The sequence below is a fragment of the Tenrec ecaudatus genome, chromosome 2 (assembly GCF_050624435.1).
Source record: "Tenrec ecaudatus isolate mTenEca1 chromosome 2, mTenEca1.hap1, whole genome shotgun sequence".
Lineage (NCBI taxonomy): Eukaryota > Metazoa > Chordata > Mammalia > Afrosoricida > Tenrecidae > Tenrec > Tenrec ecaudatus.
In genome coordinates this window covers 167723400-167740555 of record NC_134531.1, presented here as the reverse complement: position 1 = coordinate 167740555, position 17156 = coordinate 167723400, and the positions used below count along the sequence as shown (strand labels likewise).

The 17156-nt window shown below is 43.2% G+C and overlaps 2 protein-coding genes across 3 annotated transcripts in view; both read left to right on the top strand.

The window, feature by feature from the left end:
• The window catches only part of HAVCR1 (hepatitis A virus cellular receptor 1), a 35245-nt gene that overhangs the window by 14811 nt on the left and 3278 nt on the right, over nucleotides 1-17156 (top strand). For both annotated transcript variants that reach the window (XM_075541884.1, XM_075541883.1), the window contains 3 exons: nucleotides 6820-6875; nucleotides 13981-14092; nucleotides 15857-15893. In XM_075541884.1, the coding sequence (XP_075397999.1) occupies nucleotides 6820-6875; nucleotides 13981-14092; nucleotides 15857-15893 (205 nt within the window). The remainder of the gene's footprint in view (nucleotides 1-6819; nucleotides 6876-13980; nucleotides 14093-15856; nucleotides 15894-17156) is intronic.
• On the top strand, nucleotides 1314-2852 carry LOC142438889 (lysine-specific demethylase 4D-like). Its single transcript, XM_075540909.1, has one exon. The coding sequence runs from the start codon at nucleotides 1314-1316 to the stop codon at nucleotides 2850-2852; it is 1539 nt and encodes a 512-aa protein (XP_075397024.1).

Sequence of the window (17156 nt, the reverse complement as noted above, 5' to 3'; positions counted from 1 at the left end):
CCTTCCCCCTGGTCCCTTAATAGTTTATAAATAATTATTTTATCTTATCTTACACTGCCCGGCGTCTCCCCTCACCCACCTCCCCATTGCCCATCTCCCAGAGAGGAGGTTACACATAGATCCCCAAGATCGGTTCTCCCTTTCTATAGCCCCTTTTGGTAACCTCAGGATCAAAGTGCCAAATCCTACTGAAATCTTGCCTTTGGACCTTCTACCTTTCCCTTGTGTTAAGAATGTGCTGTCATGGCATTTAGTCTTCTTTAATTTGATTCATCAGTCCAAGGTTAATTCCTATGAAGTGAAAGTCAGAACACGACTTTACCCTCCAACCCTCTTTACCAATTTCGACCTCTCCTTCCTCCAAAGGTACCCTCTACTTTTCCCTGGGAGTCATGATTCACTGCAATGGCCACACAGAGCTCACAGACAAAACTCATGATAACCACGTTTATCGGGGATGTCAACAGGCTACAGTTCCGTCAGTCATGCCTTCAGGCACACCTCTCTCTCTGGTCCTTAGCCTCTCAGCCATGCTGGCCCCTTGGTCTACCCTGCTTGGACAGTACAACAAAGCTGGTTTAGTGCTGTCAAGAAATGTCCAAAGAGGTACTCTACCTTAAGTAAGCCTCAATGTACTCAATTCTAGCTCCATGCATCTCCAAATCTAGCTCTCCCTATGAAGTGCCCAGGTGGCTGCTCTAAGGCACTCAGATTTCTCACTCCATGGGCCAGGAAGCCCACCACTCTGTTTTGTGGTCTTGGCTCAATTCGATGTCCTGGATCGAGATTTAGCACAGAAACCTTGGGGTCCAAAGAACATACTCTACTCCTAGCTCTTGTTTCTTGATGATATCGAGATTTCTGACTCTGCTGACCAATCTTCAGATTCGAGTTCCATAAACTCAATTTGCATGGTCCCACTCATTTAGTAAGAATTGCACAAACTGGAGTGAAGCAGCCACTGGAGAAAGGCTTATCTTTAAACATAAACACAATCTTGAGGAAGGCACATTCGGCTACAGAATCCCAGGTGTAGGTGATTCAGTAATCTCAAGAGGACAGCCAGGCACCACCTGAGAGCCAGCACAGAGTTGCAGGCACAAACCTCATTAGTGCCAGAGCATAGCTGCTTTCCAGAGCAGAGCCAGCCCACAGAGGGTGCTCCTCTCAATCGCTTCAAAGTCGGCTGGTGGTTCCCGCTGCCTCACAGCTACCCCAACCCATTTCTTTTTAATACCCTTTCCCAGCACCCTCAGCTCTCTATCTAAAGCGCACTGAGAACTTAGGCAGCGGTTGCTCATTAACATACAGCTATGAAGTCTAAGTGCAACGCTCCTCAGAACCCTGCTTGTACCATAATGATATTTCGTCCAACCAAAGAAGAATTTAACGATTTCGACAAATACATTGCCCACATGGAATCCCAAGGTGCACACCGAGCAGGCGTGGCTAAGATCATTCCTCCCAAGGAATGGCGAGCCAGACAGAACTACGAGGACATCAGTGACATCCTGATAGCCGCGCCCTTGCAGCAGGTGGCCTCCGGGCGGGCTGGGGTCTTTACGCAATACCACAAAAAGAAGAAAGCCATGACCGTGAGGGAGTATCGCCACTTGGCCAACAGTGACAAGTACCGCGCCCCGCAGCACCTGGACTTTGACGACTTGGAGAGGAAGTATTGGAAGAATCGCCTGTACGACGCCCCGATCTACGGGGCTGACATCAGCGGCTCCTTGTTTGACGAGAGCACTGAGCACTGGAACCTGGGGAACCTGGGCACCGTCCAGGACCTGCTGGAGCAGGAGTGCGGCGTGGTCATCGAGGGCGTCAACACGCCCTACCTGTACTTCGGCATGTGGAAGACCACCTTCGCCTGGCACACGGAGGACATGGACCTGTACAGCATCAACTACCTGCACTTCGGGGAGCCCAAAACGTGGTACGCGGTGCCCCCGGAGCACGGAGGCCGCCTGGAGCGCCTGGCCAGGCAGCTTTTCCCGGGCAGTTCGCGGAGCTGTGCGGCCTTCCTGCGGCACAAGGTGGCACTCATTTCGCCCACCGTGCTCAGGGAGAACGGCATCCCCTTTGGGCGGGTCACCCAGGAGCCCGGGGAGTTCATGGTGACTTTCCCCTACGGCTACCACGCGGGCTTCAACCACGGCTTCAACTGTGCCGAAGCCATCAACTTCGCCACCCCGTGCTGGGTGGATTACGGCAAAGTGGCCTCGCAGTGCAGCTGCGGGGAGGCCAGGGTCTCCTTTTCCATGGACGTCTTCGTGCGCATCCTGCAGCCCGAGCGCTACGAGCTGTGGAAGCAGGGCCAGGACCGGGCCGTCGTGGACCACGCGGAGCCCACAGCGCCCAGCAGCCCGGGGCTGCGAGCCTGGAAGGAGGTCCGCTCTCCTGGTCGAGCCAAGCTGGGCCTGCGGCTCCTCCGGCCTTGCAGGGTGCCGCGCTGCCCTCGCGCTCTGCCTGTGGGCAGGGGTCCCAGCCGTCAAGTCCTCGCGCGCTCTGCGCCCGTGGCAGCAGCTACCTCTCGAAGTTCCTTTAAGAAGGAGCCAGGTCTTACTCCGCCATCGACGCCGGACCCATCTACCCATCATCTCCAGTCTTCACAGGTCAGAAGGGGTCGTGGTCGTCATCCTCGGGAATCTGAGGTCAAGGAAGTCAAGGAGCCGACGCTTCAAGCTTCTGCTAAGAGGCGCCTCTCAGTGGGCAGAGCATGCATAGCACCCGTGCTCAAGGCAAAGCCCCAACGTGGGGATGTACCTTTGATGGACAGCCCCGCACAGCTGAGACCCGGACCTCTGCACACTGCTAAAGCTTCTGGGTGCTGCGCCCCTCCCCATTAGCTGCAGGGCGTGCCTCTGTACCCTGCCGCTCTTCTAGCGTGGTCCCTTGCTGAGACGTTGATATCTCAGAACTTTGGGACACCAAATTTGCAGGACACTGGTTGTACATGACAGAGCCCTGCGGGGATGATTCCCCTGGACCGTGCTGTGTCTGTGGGATTTTCCAGATCAGTTCCTCATACTCTGTTCTCCCTTCTCCACCCTGAATTTCTGTGGATACTATCTGCACCATCAGCTGTTACATACACCGGACACCTGTGCCTCTGTTCACTGCTACCATTGAGGCTGCTGGAACTTGAACCTTAAGGCCAACTCTAGACTCTGCTGCACTTCTGAATCCTGGGCTTGGGTTCACCTGTTAGATCTCTTTCTTCTCTTCCGGACCCTCTCCTTTTCCTGGCAGAAACAAGTCCCTTCCCAATTCTGTCAGCCAGTTCCAGAGCCCCAGAGCCATGTTATGACCTTACTACGTTATTGATGCATTTAATGTATCTCCAGTGTTTGTTCACACACCTATTAAAGGTGACTAAGAACATTTTAAAAAGAGAGAAAAATTTTAAATAAATTAATTTAAAATGTGAAAAAAAAAAGAATTGCACAAACTAGCTAGGAGAGCACTAGCAAGTAATTTACTGAAACACGTTTTCTAAATTTTGTCTATGTTTCCCCCTTTCTTATGAATGTAAAATTGAGCTTATAAAATTGAAATGTAGAGAGAGGAACCGTATTCACTACATTGAATCTCTTTTCATACTGCCCTATTGAGCAGAGTAGAATTGCTTCTTAGAATGTCTGCTACTGTAGTTCTTTTCAGAAACAAACAAGTTCATCTTTCTCCCACGGAGAGGCGGATGGGTTAGAACTGTCAACCTTCTAGCTAGCAGCCAAATGCTTAACCTTAAGAGAGGGGAAAGATGTTAAATTTTATCATCTCTTCCCGAGAACTCTCTTCATTGCTCGTGGCAGCAAGTTCATGGAGTGCTACATGCTGGACCCCTTCGGGAAGCGTCACTCTACAGCTGGCCCTGCATCCTTGTATTATATCCAAGCAAGGCCACACCTTGAAGGACCCCTTGTGTGTATGACTCACTGCACTCAGGAGTGTCCAATCTACAGGAGCCCTTTGAATGGCCTCCCTTTTGCCAAACACTCCTGGAAGCTGGTTAATTTAATATGGACCTGCCGTGAGACACACAGGGACGGACCCATTCACATGGGATTAGAAAATTGTGACATTTGGTTTTGAAAATGAAATCCTTGGTAGGAACTGTTTTCAGGCACAAAAACAAAATGAAAATAGATAAAAACATGAGGTAGCAGCCATGGGAGCAGCTGTATACCACACTTTTAGGGTGTGAGGAGGAAGGGAGTAGGAGTGGGGAGTTATTCTTTAAAATGTCATGTCACTAAAACCCAACCAAGGAAGAGTTTTCCACAGTGGAACAGACATTGGAGCAGCTGTGTTCCTGGGGCTTGGGGGGCTGCTGCCATCTGGGCAGTGTCTCTGAAGCTCCTGGGCCAAGTCCCCACTGTGCCCAAGTCTGCCCTCGGTTGGCTAAAGCATAACTGAGGTGTGGAAGGCATTTCTGGTTGTTCATGATATGGCTGGCCATACATTTGAAAGACAATCAGTTATCTCATTTAATTCTTCCAAGGAATGTCTGATTTATTCTCATTGCTAGAGAAGTCGTGTATGTGAACATATGGTCAGGAGAGACCAGTCCCTGGAGAAGTCCATTCTGCTTGGTAATGTAGAGGGGCAATGAAAGAAGGGAAGGCCCGCAGTGAGACGGATTGACACAGCAACTGTGTCAATAAGCTCAGGTATAGGAACCGTTGTGAGGATGGCACAGGACCAGGTAGTGTCTCCTTCTCTTGTGCATGGGGCCACTATCACTTGGCACCAACTCAATGGCATCTAACAATAAGAGAGCTCTATTTAAGGAACACTGGTGCCACTGTGGGGCAAGTGTTGGGCTGCTAACCTAATCACAATTGTGCTAGTTCAAATCCACCAAGTGCCCCGCAGGAGAATGATGAGGCTGACTCTTCCCATAAAGATGTATAGTCTTGAGAGGAAACCTTACATAGGATCACTGTAAGTCAGAATTGATGCAATGTCCCCGGGTTTGTTATTTGCATTGCAGCCAAATGCAGTTGCTAGCTGAGTGCTTTGCCACCTACCACTGTGCCCTTGGGAAGTTGGTGAAGCCACGGCACTGGATGTTTGAGAGGCTGAAAGGGCATTATGTGCACCCCACCCCTTCCATTTTATTGTGATTCCCATGCTGTTCTTTGTGGCCGTCAAGTGGATTCCCACTCCCGGTGTTCCCACGCTTGACAGAGTAGATCTCTTCCCCAGGGCTTATGGGAGCAAGTCACTGGGTCTGTGTGTAGAAAAGCCACTGGGGAAGTTGGAGTGGTTGGCAGCTGAGTTCTTTTCATTGTTGTTCAAAAACCATTTTATTGGGAACTCCTACAGAGATCACATCATTCCATAGTTCAATCATATCAAGCAGTATTGTTCAATTGCTACAGTTTCCAAACATTTTCTTCCTTCTTGAACTCCTTGACATCAGCCCCTCTTTACCCCCCCCCCCCCCCCGTACCCTCCAGGAACCTTTATTCTACTCTTGCTAGTTCAGTCCTTAACTGTTGACATACGAGGACTGGAGCCCTGGGGGCCTTGTGGGGTTTGTGTTGGGCTGCTCTTTACTAAGTCGGCACTTTGAAACCACCTACTGCTCTGAGGGACAAAGAGGAGACTTTCTACTCTTGTAAAGATGGACAGTTTTGAATTTCAAACCGTCGGGGAAGTTCTACCCTGTCCTGTAGGCTTGCTCTGAGTCGGATGGCATCGACGGTAGTGAGTTTCAGTGGGGTCGTGGGATTACTGTGGGCTGCTCAGTTGGAAACCACCAGCCACTTCACTGGAGAAAGAGGAGGCTTTGCAGAAACACACAAGGGCAATTCAACTCCGTTCTAAAGGGCAGCTATGAATTAGAATCGACTCGATGGCATTGGGGTTGGCTTTGAGTTTTTCGTCGTGGAATTAGAGGTTAAAGTTATTTTTGAGGGCCAACATATTTTGTTGTCTATTATAAAAAGATAATTCCAAAATACTGCTAAAGTTCCACAATTTGAAGGTGAAACATCCTTTTATTAGGATGCCGGTGGTATGGGAGGCATTGGTCTTACTCTATTACATGTTTTGGAAAGGGCTTTTGGGCAAAAGTATAGGCACACTTGAATACAATGTAGGAGTGATCTGTGATCTACTTTGGATCTCATAGTACATTTTACTGACATTCTGAATCGAATGCCAGTGCAATGTCCGTTCTGATTGGTTGGTGTGATCTGTGTGTGTGTGTGTGTGTGTGTGTGTTGGGCAGGGGTGGGGAGTGTCTCCTGGATAGCACAGGTGTGTAAGTGTTCAACTGCTAACTGGTGCTTACTACCCATGGAATGGCACCGCAAAAGAAAGCGGTTTCTGAACAGAGGGCAATGCTACTCCACAGCTTGTGGGGTCTCCCAGGTCATAATCAACTGGACAGCAACATTGTTTTGATTTTACTTTTCTTTCTGGGCACACACTGATAACTTGTTTCATAACATGAACATGATTGCTTTTAAACGACATCTTTGCCGTCTTAGTTTAAAAATGAGTTTACGGAGTTCTATGCCTTCCCTAAAATGGTAGATAAAACTTTGGACTTTCTTTACCCCCATAAAGAAAAACATGCTTTCCATTTTCAAAGGGTTCTATGACCCAAAGCTGAAGGGTCAGACTCACAGGTTAAACTGATGTGTGCTAATAACTTGTTAGGACTAACTCAGTGCTGAAGCATTTGGCCATGTTATTATTCCACTTTTCATCCTCAAAAGACAATGTGAATGTGTTTAGTGTCTGCAGTAAAAATGCAATGCTTTTTTGTAATTCTAATTAATTTTCCTTCTTTCTGAGCAGATGTGAATGATACCGTGACACCGTCTTCAGATGGCTTTTGGCATAACAATCAAACCGTAAGCATGTTCTTTCCTCTTTTATTAGCCAGATACACTTCCATATGTCTCTGTGGAAGCAAGATACCTGTAGAGTTTAATTCTGCAAGACTAGCCCACAAAGTTTCATTACGAGAGAAAGATGAAGGAAAGAGACTGTGACTCTCATTGCTGTTCCTTGCTGTTGAGTTGATTTGACTCCTGGTGACTGCTCTATGAGGCTTTCTTGGTTCCCATCTTAAAAGAAACAGATTACTAGGCCTATCTTCCATGGTATTGTTGATTGAGTTTGAACTGCCAACCTTTGGGTTCACTTGAAATATTCTGTTAGGCGGACTAGTTTGTTACAGATGACCAATGAGTGGTATTTTATTGTGTGTGTGTGTGCGCGCGCACACACACACACACATACACACACACACACAGTATAGACTTTCTATGGCCCAAAATTGGAAGCAAAACGCAAGCTCATTCAAGCAGCTTGATGCAATATAGCAAGAAAGGCTGCAAAGTATCTTTCGGGAAACAACATGCCTTAAGTCAGTGAGGGGGAAGGGGAGAACCTCAATTACATGTACAAAACAAGTGAAAGTGTGTTTGTTATGACATCTTAAGAACATGCTCCCTCCTATCCTTTCCAACCTAACTTCCATCCTTTGTAGAAAATTTGAGACTACTGCAGTTGCTTTTTTCTGCATTATTATGTTCCCATTTGAAGACTCATTGAAATCTTAAACAATTTTATTATTCTGACAGTTCTTGTTTTTTTCTCACAGTGAGCCTGAGAAACATCTAAGTGATCCCAGTGTTATGAAGTTCTATTGTCATCTTTCAAATAAGTCAGGCAAATATGTCAATAGCTCCTTCTCGTTTGGCTCCCTTGAACAAAACGAACTGTTACTATGTGCAAGTAACACTTAGAAGCAGCAAAATAAAATGAGGTTGAGTGTATAAAAACAATCCTTTGATAGCAAGTGATGAAAGATAACAACATGACTATCTAAGACAAATGATAAAGTGAAAAAGCTCAGACAAGGTTGTGCAAGTTAGTGCAGCCTCAAATGGCTTTCAAACCATAGTGACACCCAACAAACGCAAAGCATTTCAAACCTTGTGCAGTGTGGCTCCTGACCAATGCGACACAGCGAGACACAGTCAGTGGATTTGCCTTCTCTCTTGCATAGCTAGAAGAGGTTAGATGTTGATCCCCTGGCATTTAAAGACACGGGCACTGATTGATATGATAGGTGTTAAAAACTTGTATACACTGCCCCAATAGCAGAACTAAAACTGTAAATTATAATATGATCAGATTTATGTGTGTGTGGGGGGGAACTGTGAGCTTCTTTTAAATTTCACTTATCTGCAAAATAAGCGTGCTTAACAGCAAGTAGAAACAATTTAGAAACAAGTGAGGCGATAGAGAAGGCATGGGCTTTTGATGCCTTGAATATGCCATGATGTATCCTAGGTGACTTGAAAATGTATAGCTTATATTTTGATTGAGTAGGTAACTTCTCATTATCTTGAGAGAACTGAACAAATACATGAAAATGTATGAGAAAAACCTTCATTGCTGCTATTTTTAATCACAAAAATGGCATAAACCACCTACATGTTCAAACTAAGGGCTTAATTATTTACGCAGTTATGTGTATCCACGTGTTGCCCCTAAGCATGCACTTACTCTGTGTGTTCACTAACCAGTTATGGTGAAAAAAGTCACATTTTATGATAGCTGTTGTTAGGGGCCATTGAGTCAGTTCCCGTGGAATACGACCCTTTCCACAACAGAACCAACATTATGACTCTACTTCCTTTAAGGCACGTTTGTTTGTTTGTTTGTTTTTGACAGTCCACGGTACTGTCAATGTTTTATGCCAACACCCTAATTCAAATGCATCAAATCTTCTGTGGTCTTTGTTATTCCATGTTAAGCTTTGCATGCTTATGGAGTGAATGAAAATACCGTGGTTTTGTTCAGACACACCTTAGTCTTCAAAGCAACATCTCTGCTCTTGGACATTTTAAAGAGGTCCCGTGCATCAGATTTGCCCGATTCAATATGCCATCTGATTTCTTGACGGCTGCTTTATGGATCTAAGTAAAATGAAATGCATGAAAACGTGAATCTTTTTTCCCGTCGATCATGCTGTTGTTTGTTGGTGCAGACATGAGGATTTTGCTCTCTTTAGATGGACATGTCATCCGTACTGAAGGCTGCAGTTTCTGATCTTCATCAGTAAGTGCTTCACGTCCTTTAGCTTTCAGCTAGCAAGGTTGTCTTTGCACACTGGACACTGTTAATGACTTTTTCTACCCAAAATGTCACCTTCTTCAAATCATCCAGGCTCTCAGTTATTTGCTCAGCATACATATCAAAATAAGTAGAGTGCAAGGATACCACCTCAATGCATGCCTTTCTGATTGTAAACCATGCAGTATCTTCTGGTCTATGCAGCGATTCCAAGTGAACACAATTACATGTTCTCAAATTCCCATTCTTCTCTACATGACTCATAGTTTGTTATGATTCACCCAGTGGAATAGCCTTGCATAGTCCATATAACACAAGAAAACATCTTTCTGTTGTTCTCTGCTTTTAGCCAAGATCCAGCTGAACTTAGCAGTGATAAATAGTCCTTGTTTTGTGAACGTTTCTAAATTTCTGGCAACTCCCTCTCAGTGTATTACTGTAATTGGTTTTTTTAATTATCTTCAACAGTTTTTCCATTGTTGTTGGGTGTCATTGAGTTGGTTCTGTCATATATTGACCCTTACATACAACAGAATGAAATACCGCCAGGTTCTGCCTTGTCCACACAATTGTTCTAATGTTTGAGACCATCACTGTGTCAATTCATCTTGTCCAGGTCCCTTTTTCCCCCTCGCGTCTCTCCTTACACTTTACTAAGCTTGACGTCCTTCTCCAGAGACTAGTCTCTCCTGACAACATGTCCAAAGGATTTAAGATGAAGTCTTGTCATCTTTGCTGCCAAGGGGGATTCTGGCTGCACTTTGTCCAAGGCAGATTTGTTTATTTTTGGCAGTCCATGATACTTTCAGTATTCCTCGTCTGCACTATATTCAAATGCATCGATTCTTCTTCAGTCTTTATTACTCAATGTCCAACTTTCACATGAATATGTGGTAATTAAAAATACCAGGGTTTGGGTCAGGCACACCCAAGAAATATCTTTGCTTTTCAACACTTGAAAGAGGTCCTGTGCAGCAGATTTACCCAATGCAATGTGTCCCTTGACCTCTTGATTGTGCTTCCATGAGTTGATTGTTGAGCCAAGCAAGAGAAAATCACTGACAACTTCAAACTTTTCTAGTTATCATGATGTTACTGATTGGTCCATTTGTGGATATTTTTCTTTTACATTGAGTTGTAATCCAGATCGAAGCTATAGTCCTCCATCTTCATCAGCAAGTGCTTCAAGTCTTCCTCATTGTCAGCCAGCAAGTTTGTGTAATCTGCATATCACAGATTGTTAAAAAGCTTTCTTCCAATGGTATACTGCATTCTTCTTCATATAATCCAGCTGATCTGTTTGCATAACTGCCTCTTAATCCATGTATAGTTCTGCATGAACACAGTGTAGTATTCTGGGTTCTCATTCTTCTCAAGGCTTACTAATTAAAATTTTACTAGCATGTGATAGTAGCAATGTTGTTCAGTACTTTCCATATTATGTTGGATTACTTTTTTTGGAATAGGCACAAATATGGATTGTTGCAGTCTAATTTTCTTGGAACAGAGAGTGAGTGCTCCCAGTCCTGTACCAGCATTTCTATTGGCATTCTGTCAGTTCCTGAAGCCTTAAATTTTGCCTATGTCTTCAGTGCAGTTTGGACTTCCGTCTCCTCAGCATTCTATTGGTTCTTGGTCATAAGTTGCAGATTGAAGTAGTTGATTGTAGAAAAATTCTTTTTGATATAGCGACTGCAAAATCCTTGCGTTTTCTTCAATGTTCCCGGTATAATTCAGTAGTTTGCACACAGACTCCCTTAATACTTTAACTCAAATTTGTATTTTTCCATATTGAGATGCGACTGAGCTTGAGCCTGTCCTTCTCTCTGGATTGTCTAATTCCACATCTTTGTGCATTGTGTGATACTACTTACTTTGTCTTCTCTAGATACCTTTTGAAAATTGCCATTCTTCCTTTTTCCTTCCTCCCTCGTTTAATTTACTTGAGTACTCTATGTTCAGGAGCAAGTTTCAGAATCTCTTCGGACATCCATTTTAGTCTAGCTTCTGTCTGTAGATTTATCAATCTTAAGCTGCATGTAAAGAAAATCACTCAAAGAAAAATCCTTCAAACTACAATACAGAAAAACCCAAATCAAAAGAAAGCAGAAAATAATATAAGCAGACAAATTAATAGGTCGAAAGGGAAAATAAATAAGATGTTAAATTTCAACTTAGCCCTATCTGCATTAATTCACTTTCCAAAACACTCTGTCTGAGGGCAAGGCTATTCATGTCTGAAGACAAGGGCTCAAGGGAATTCAATAGAGGCTTAACCCAGTGGGGACTGTGCACGTGGATTTTAGGCTGTCACTGTCATCCACGATCACATAGGTTAGTGTGCTGTTTCCATGTGGACTTAGCTGACTCCTAATTTAGATGACTGCTTGTTTTAAGGAAATTTTTAAGACCTTTTCTGATAGGTTGGCATGATCTTATTTCTTCATCATCCTTTGCTGTCATACCTGCATCTTCAGTGACCATTTCATGGCAAATATTGAATAGGACCATATCATAAGAACTAATTGCTCTTAGGTTGGGGCTTATTGTTTTGTGAGAGCTTAAAATCCATTCATATATTTAAGGTCTATATGTATCTATTTCAGTTTAGTGATAGCATTATCAGATTTATTTTTAGAAATATAAGTAACTTCAATGGAGTCTTTGGTATTTGGCATTTCTACTAATAGTGTCAATAAACTATTCAATGGTATAGACTTTGAAAGTGGCATGTGTAAGGTAGTCTTAATTTGCTGACATCAAAAGCAAGAGGTTTTAAGCAGAAGTCCAATAACGTCCAAATCCATGACCTTGGGGAACAGCCTTCCTTTTCTCATTAGGGTTCCCTAGGCTGTAATGCTGATCATGTCAATTGCCAGTTCTCCTCTCCTGAGAAGTGGCGGGTAGGTTTGAAGCCCACTTCTTATTCAGCAGCTGAGTGCTAATCCACCGAGCAAAGAGGGTTCCTTTCATTTCACCTCAAAGAAAGCTAGACCCTCTGCCATTGAGTCCATTCCAACAGATAGCAATCCCGCAGGCTAATGTATGGGGTTAGGCTAAATGCTCCTTAATTTTTCCAAGATAGTGCATCTTAACAGGTGTCATGCCACCTCGGGCTCACACCTCACAACCACTGAGGATTCAAACCCTATACCTTGTGGTTACAGACCAATGCTGATCCCACCATACCAAACCTCCTCTATATTCCTTGTAGCATCACTAGGAAACACTTGAAAGTACCTTTTCCCAAAAAACGATTGAATAAGTGCTTCTCAAGGCTTCAGAGAGGCTAAAGCACTTGTCCAGGGTCACACGGCGAGCTAATAGAAGAGCTGGAATTTTTACTCCAGGTTTAATTTTTCTCAAGAAAAGATTTGATTCTGACCTGAAAGGAAGATTAGATTATTCATTTTCTATAAAGTATCCACTCCGTAGGAAGTATTTAGGATTACAGCTAATTTTTATAAAGGGGCCTAATGTGAGGTCTGGCATTTGTCTGGTTTCTTCTGAAAAGGGTGATCCCTTGTGTGCAAGAGACTTAAACAAAATTCTACATCCCTACTTTAATTGTGTGTCAGGGCTACATCTGTGAGAAGTTTCTTTCAACATATTGAATCATAGCTAAAAGAACTAATAGGCAACATAACCCAGAATCAAATTCAATCAATAAGAAGCATATTCAGATAACTTTAGCCAGCATGATGGTCAATTTATATAGGAACTTACAGTGATTAGTCTTTTTTATTTAGTTAGTTTACAATATCATAGACCCAAACCAGTGTCTATGGAATAAATTCTGAGTCCGGAAAAGCCCGTGGATTTGAGAGAAGAACTGCTCCATCAAACTTCCAGGGCTGTGACCTTTCAGAGCACAGGCTCTTTTCTGAGGTATCTCTGGGTGGGTTTGAAACACCAACCTTTAGGCTAGGTAGCCCAGCACCTAACTGTTTATGCCAAGTAGAAAATTTTTTTTCTTTAATATAATAAGAGTATATATTATGGAATATTTATTGAGTTTCTTCATTTTAAAAAGTGATTTTAACTTCTTGAAGCATAATTTATATATAATAAATGACACCAATTTTGAGAGTTTGAGTGTGCATTTAACAAATGCATACATGTAGGTAAATACCACCCCAAGCAAAATATGAAATATTTCCCTCACCACCTGTGTTAGTCTGGGTACACTAGAGAAACAAATCCACAGAAACCCATATGTATAAGAGAGAATTTTATATAAAGGGTAAGTGCACATCAAGAAAACATCCCAACCCAATGCTGTCCAAGCTCACAAGTCCAACATTAGCCCATATGTCCAACACCAATCCACAAAGTCCTCCTTCATCTCACAAAACACACGCAATGATACTGACTGCAGGAGGAAAGCCGAATCAGTGTAAGCATCTCAGAGCTGGCAGGGGAGTCCACACGGCTGATCCAGCACCCAGGGCTGCATAGGAGTAGGTCCATGCGGCTTCTCCTCAGGGATGTCTTGTAGGAAGTGAGCCTTGCCAGCTGAAGCAGGGAACTGACCAAGGAAGCTGCACCCTGGTCTGACCCTCAGAAAGCAAGAGAACTGAAAACTAGAAAGACAAGGCTCACCGAGCCATTTATCTCTCCTCCATTCAATTAACCCCACATGTATTTATCAACTAGGTTGGCACAATAATCTTTAACTATCTCACCACCCAAGATATTTGAATTTCAAATTGCCGTGGAATTTTTCCACATGGGTGCAATCTCAGACTATTTGATTTTACCCTGGAGGACCCAAAGGCTGAAAAGAGATATATGTGTAAGGCATTCAGGAAAATGTTTTCTATTCATGACTCTAAAAGGACTCTTCTTCCCTTGCTGATGTTTCCTTAGGAAGTGTCCCTGGTACAAGAGACCCAGAACACTGCTGCGAAGGAAGTCTACATTGGAATTGGGATTTTGGCTGCAGTGCTGCTCGGTCTTTTGGTTGTCTTGATTGTCCGCAGTAAGTCATTGCAGGCTTGTGCCTAATGCAGCAGAGCTCCAGTGTCACAGGGCTCAGGCTCCCATAACTCCGACTCTTTCCCGCCACATGACTTTGGTTTTGAATCACTTTCCTGTAACCCATCCATAAAATGCATGTGGCTGTACCACCTACCTCAAGGTTGGTGTGAGTTTTAAATGAGCTAAAAACAAAGAGCAAACACATTGCTATCGACTCGATTTTGACTAACAAGTGATCCTGCAGGACACAGTGGGATTGCCTCAATAGATTCCCAAGGACATAAATCTTTCTGGGAGCAGACTGCCACATCTTTCTCCCTTGGAGTTGTTAGTGGGTTTGAGCCACCAACATTTCGGTTCACAGCTCAGCCTTCTACCCACCCTGCCATAAGAGGTCCTTGCAAGGAGCGAGGGTCAACTGAAAAAGCTCTTTTTATTGGCATAGAAAAGGCTATTGCTATCTTAATGCTTAAAATGAATATTGAACGACTAGTATAAAGTGAAAACAAAGATAATGCATTGAGGATTTTGTAAGATATAGAATTAAAATACAGATGTATCCTGCCTGCCCATCTCCAGCCTCCAAGATCAGAATGAGCAGTCCTATGAAATCTTTAAACTGCCATGGAGTAAAGTGGAAAAGCAATCAGCCTTCACTTATATTGGGAAGTTATGATGAGCATTCTCTGCCTGAAAAATATCCAACCTACTAACACTAACTTACAATGTCCACAGTCACAGTTCAAAGCTGTGAAGGCTTGATGCTAAAGTTCTCAGTTTAATGAACGTGTAGACATCACTCTTGATACTGAAGTTTTGTGCTGCCTCTATGACAAACTGTGAACCAAAACCAAACCAAACAACTGCCACCAAGTGCAACCTAGAACACAGTGACCCTAAAGGACAGAGTAGAACTGCTCCCCAAGGTTCCCAAAGGTATAAATCTGTTAAAGGGCAGACAACCCCAACAACCCAATGCAACACCAAACAAACTCAAACCAAACACACTGCTGTCAAGCCAATCCCAACTCAGAGTGACCCAATAGGACAAAGCAGAACCGTCCCTGTGGGTTTCCAAGGCTGTAAATCCTTAAGGGAACAAACAATCTCACCTTTTTCCCATGGAGCTACTGGTGGTCTCAAACTGCTGACCTTGCACTAAGCAAGCAACTCATAAACCATTATTCCACCAATCTGTTAGACTCAGCGTAATATTTCATTTTCATTTATAATTTGACACATACACCCACAAGAGAGCGCTGGTGTCAGGTAAGCTTTGGACTGCTAACAGCAAGGCGGGAGGGGGCTGGTTGCTCAAACCCACCAGCCTCTCCTCAGAGAAAGATGAGACTATCTGAAAATTTACAGCATGGCTGGAATCAATTCAATGGCACTGGATTTGCATATACATCCATACATTCAGGTTTAATTTTCATCTGGTTATTAATAATTAGATTTCTATTTTTTAAATGAAGAAAACTCAGGATTTCAGAGATGGTTGCCAGAAAACTGGCATTAAATCCAAAATTCGAAGGAAATTACAGGCATTAATGAAGCTTTTAGGGAAAGATGTCTTCATATTTTCCTTGTAAAAATATTCTTTTGTAGTTCTACACATAATTATATTTAAGCTCTGATGTCCATAAATGCTTTGTGTTTATGTTAAACTAATAGGAGGCATAATATTTTCATTTGGAATACGATGTCATGAACCCATTTTCTGACATGTTTTGTTTTCATGTTGAACCCCCCCCCCCCAATATAGAGCAGTTCTACATGAGAAATAAGCTGCAACAACTAAGGTAAGTTGGACAGGGTTTGCACGGACACTTTTTGATGTCTCTACCCTAGTAAACGCAAAGAGAAATCTTTCCCTTTCTCTCCTTCTTTTTAAATATATATTTAAAATTAAAAAAATATTTTATATAAATACCCTGGGCCCTAAAAATTCAGCTTAATGAGCCCATCTTTCATTTTTCAAACCTACTACTAATATTACCAGCATTTCTATTTCATGTTGTTGAAGAAAACCTCAATTCTAGCTTCTTAAAGCAGTAGAACAAGATTGCACATTTTACTTGCTGCAACTGAACATTTGTATGCTTTCTTTGGTTTATTCTTTCCTTTCATTTAGTGCTATGATTATTGAATGCCTACTATATTCCAGAGAGATGAACAACACAGACAGAAAACATATAAGCAAATAAACAATGTACCTTCATGTGCTCTCAGATAAACACCACATGCAACATAGAATAGGGTAATGGGCTAGTTGGGAGATCACTGGAGGAGCTCTGCAGAGAGCCTAAAAGACAATTCCTGGCTAAAGACACAGGAAGTGCAAAGGCACTGAGGTGGAACCTATGTCTCCAGTTCTCCACAGTTCCCAACATTCCCTCTGCTACCTACCCAGATTGCTCCACTCATATATATTAGCTGTCTGCCCTGTAGGCATTTGAATTTATAACCATTGGATAGCTCTTTCACTCACGGGTTCATAAGCACGAATACTTATAATGGTGGAAGACTCCTATTTTCAAAGCCTGGGTCCACTTCATTTGGGCCAGCTTGGGTTTCTTTATGTTGATTCAAAACCCACCTTTCCTTGGCTGCCTTTCTTTCACTAGTTCTTCCTTAGTCGTTTGTATACAGACTCAAATGCCCACGCTATTTACATGAGCCAATGCGTAGGCTGTGTTAGGAACAGTGTCTAGCATGTAGTACATGCGCAATAAATGTTGCCTTTCTCATTGCAATCTTACCGTGGTTGGTGCTTCCAACAATGAACCTCTGCTGTAGGTGCTCCTATGATACCCATGTTACAGGTTGAAAAATACATTCACACTTACAATGGAGCAAGAAGAGGATTCCATTCCGGGGTTCTGCATTCCAGTTCTTATGCTGTTTTTAGTTAGAAGTCAGCTGCTTCTGAGAATGAGAAAAAACAAGCAAGCAAACAAAAAAGGAAACAACTTTTTATAGGCAGAAAAGTAGGGGACATAGCATCTTACTACTTTCTTAATTTCTTTCCTTGCACTTTGAATTTATCTTAAATTTTAAAAAGG

Coding starts and splice junctions, on each gene's coding strand:
- LOC142438889 (XM_075540909.1), top strand. CDS start 1,314: ATGAAGTCTAAGTGCAACGCTCCTCAGAACCCTGCTTGTACCATAATG.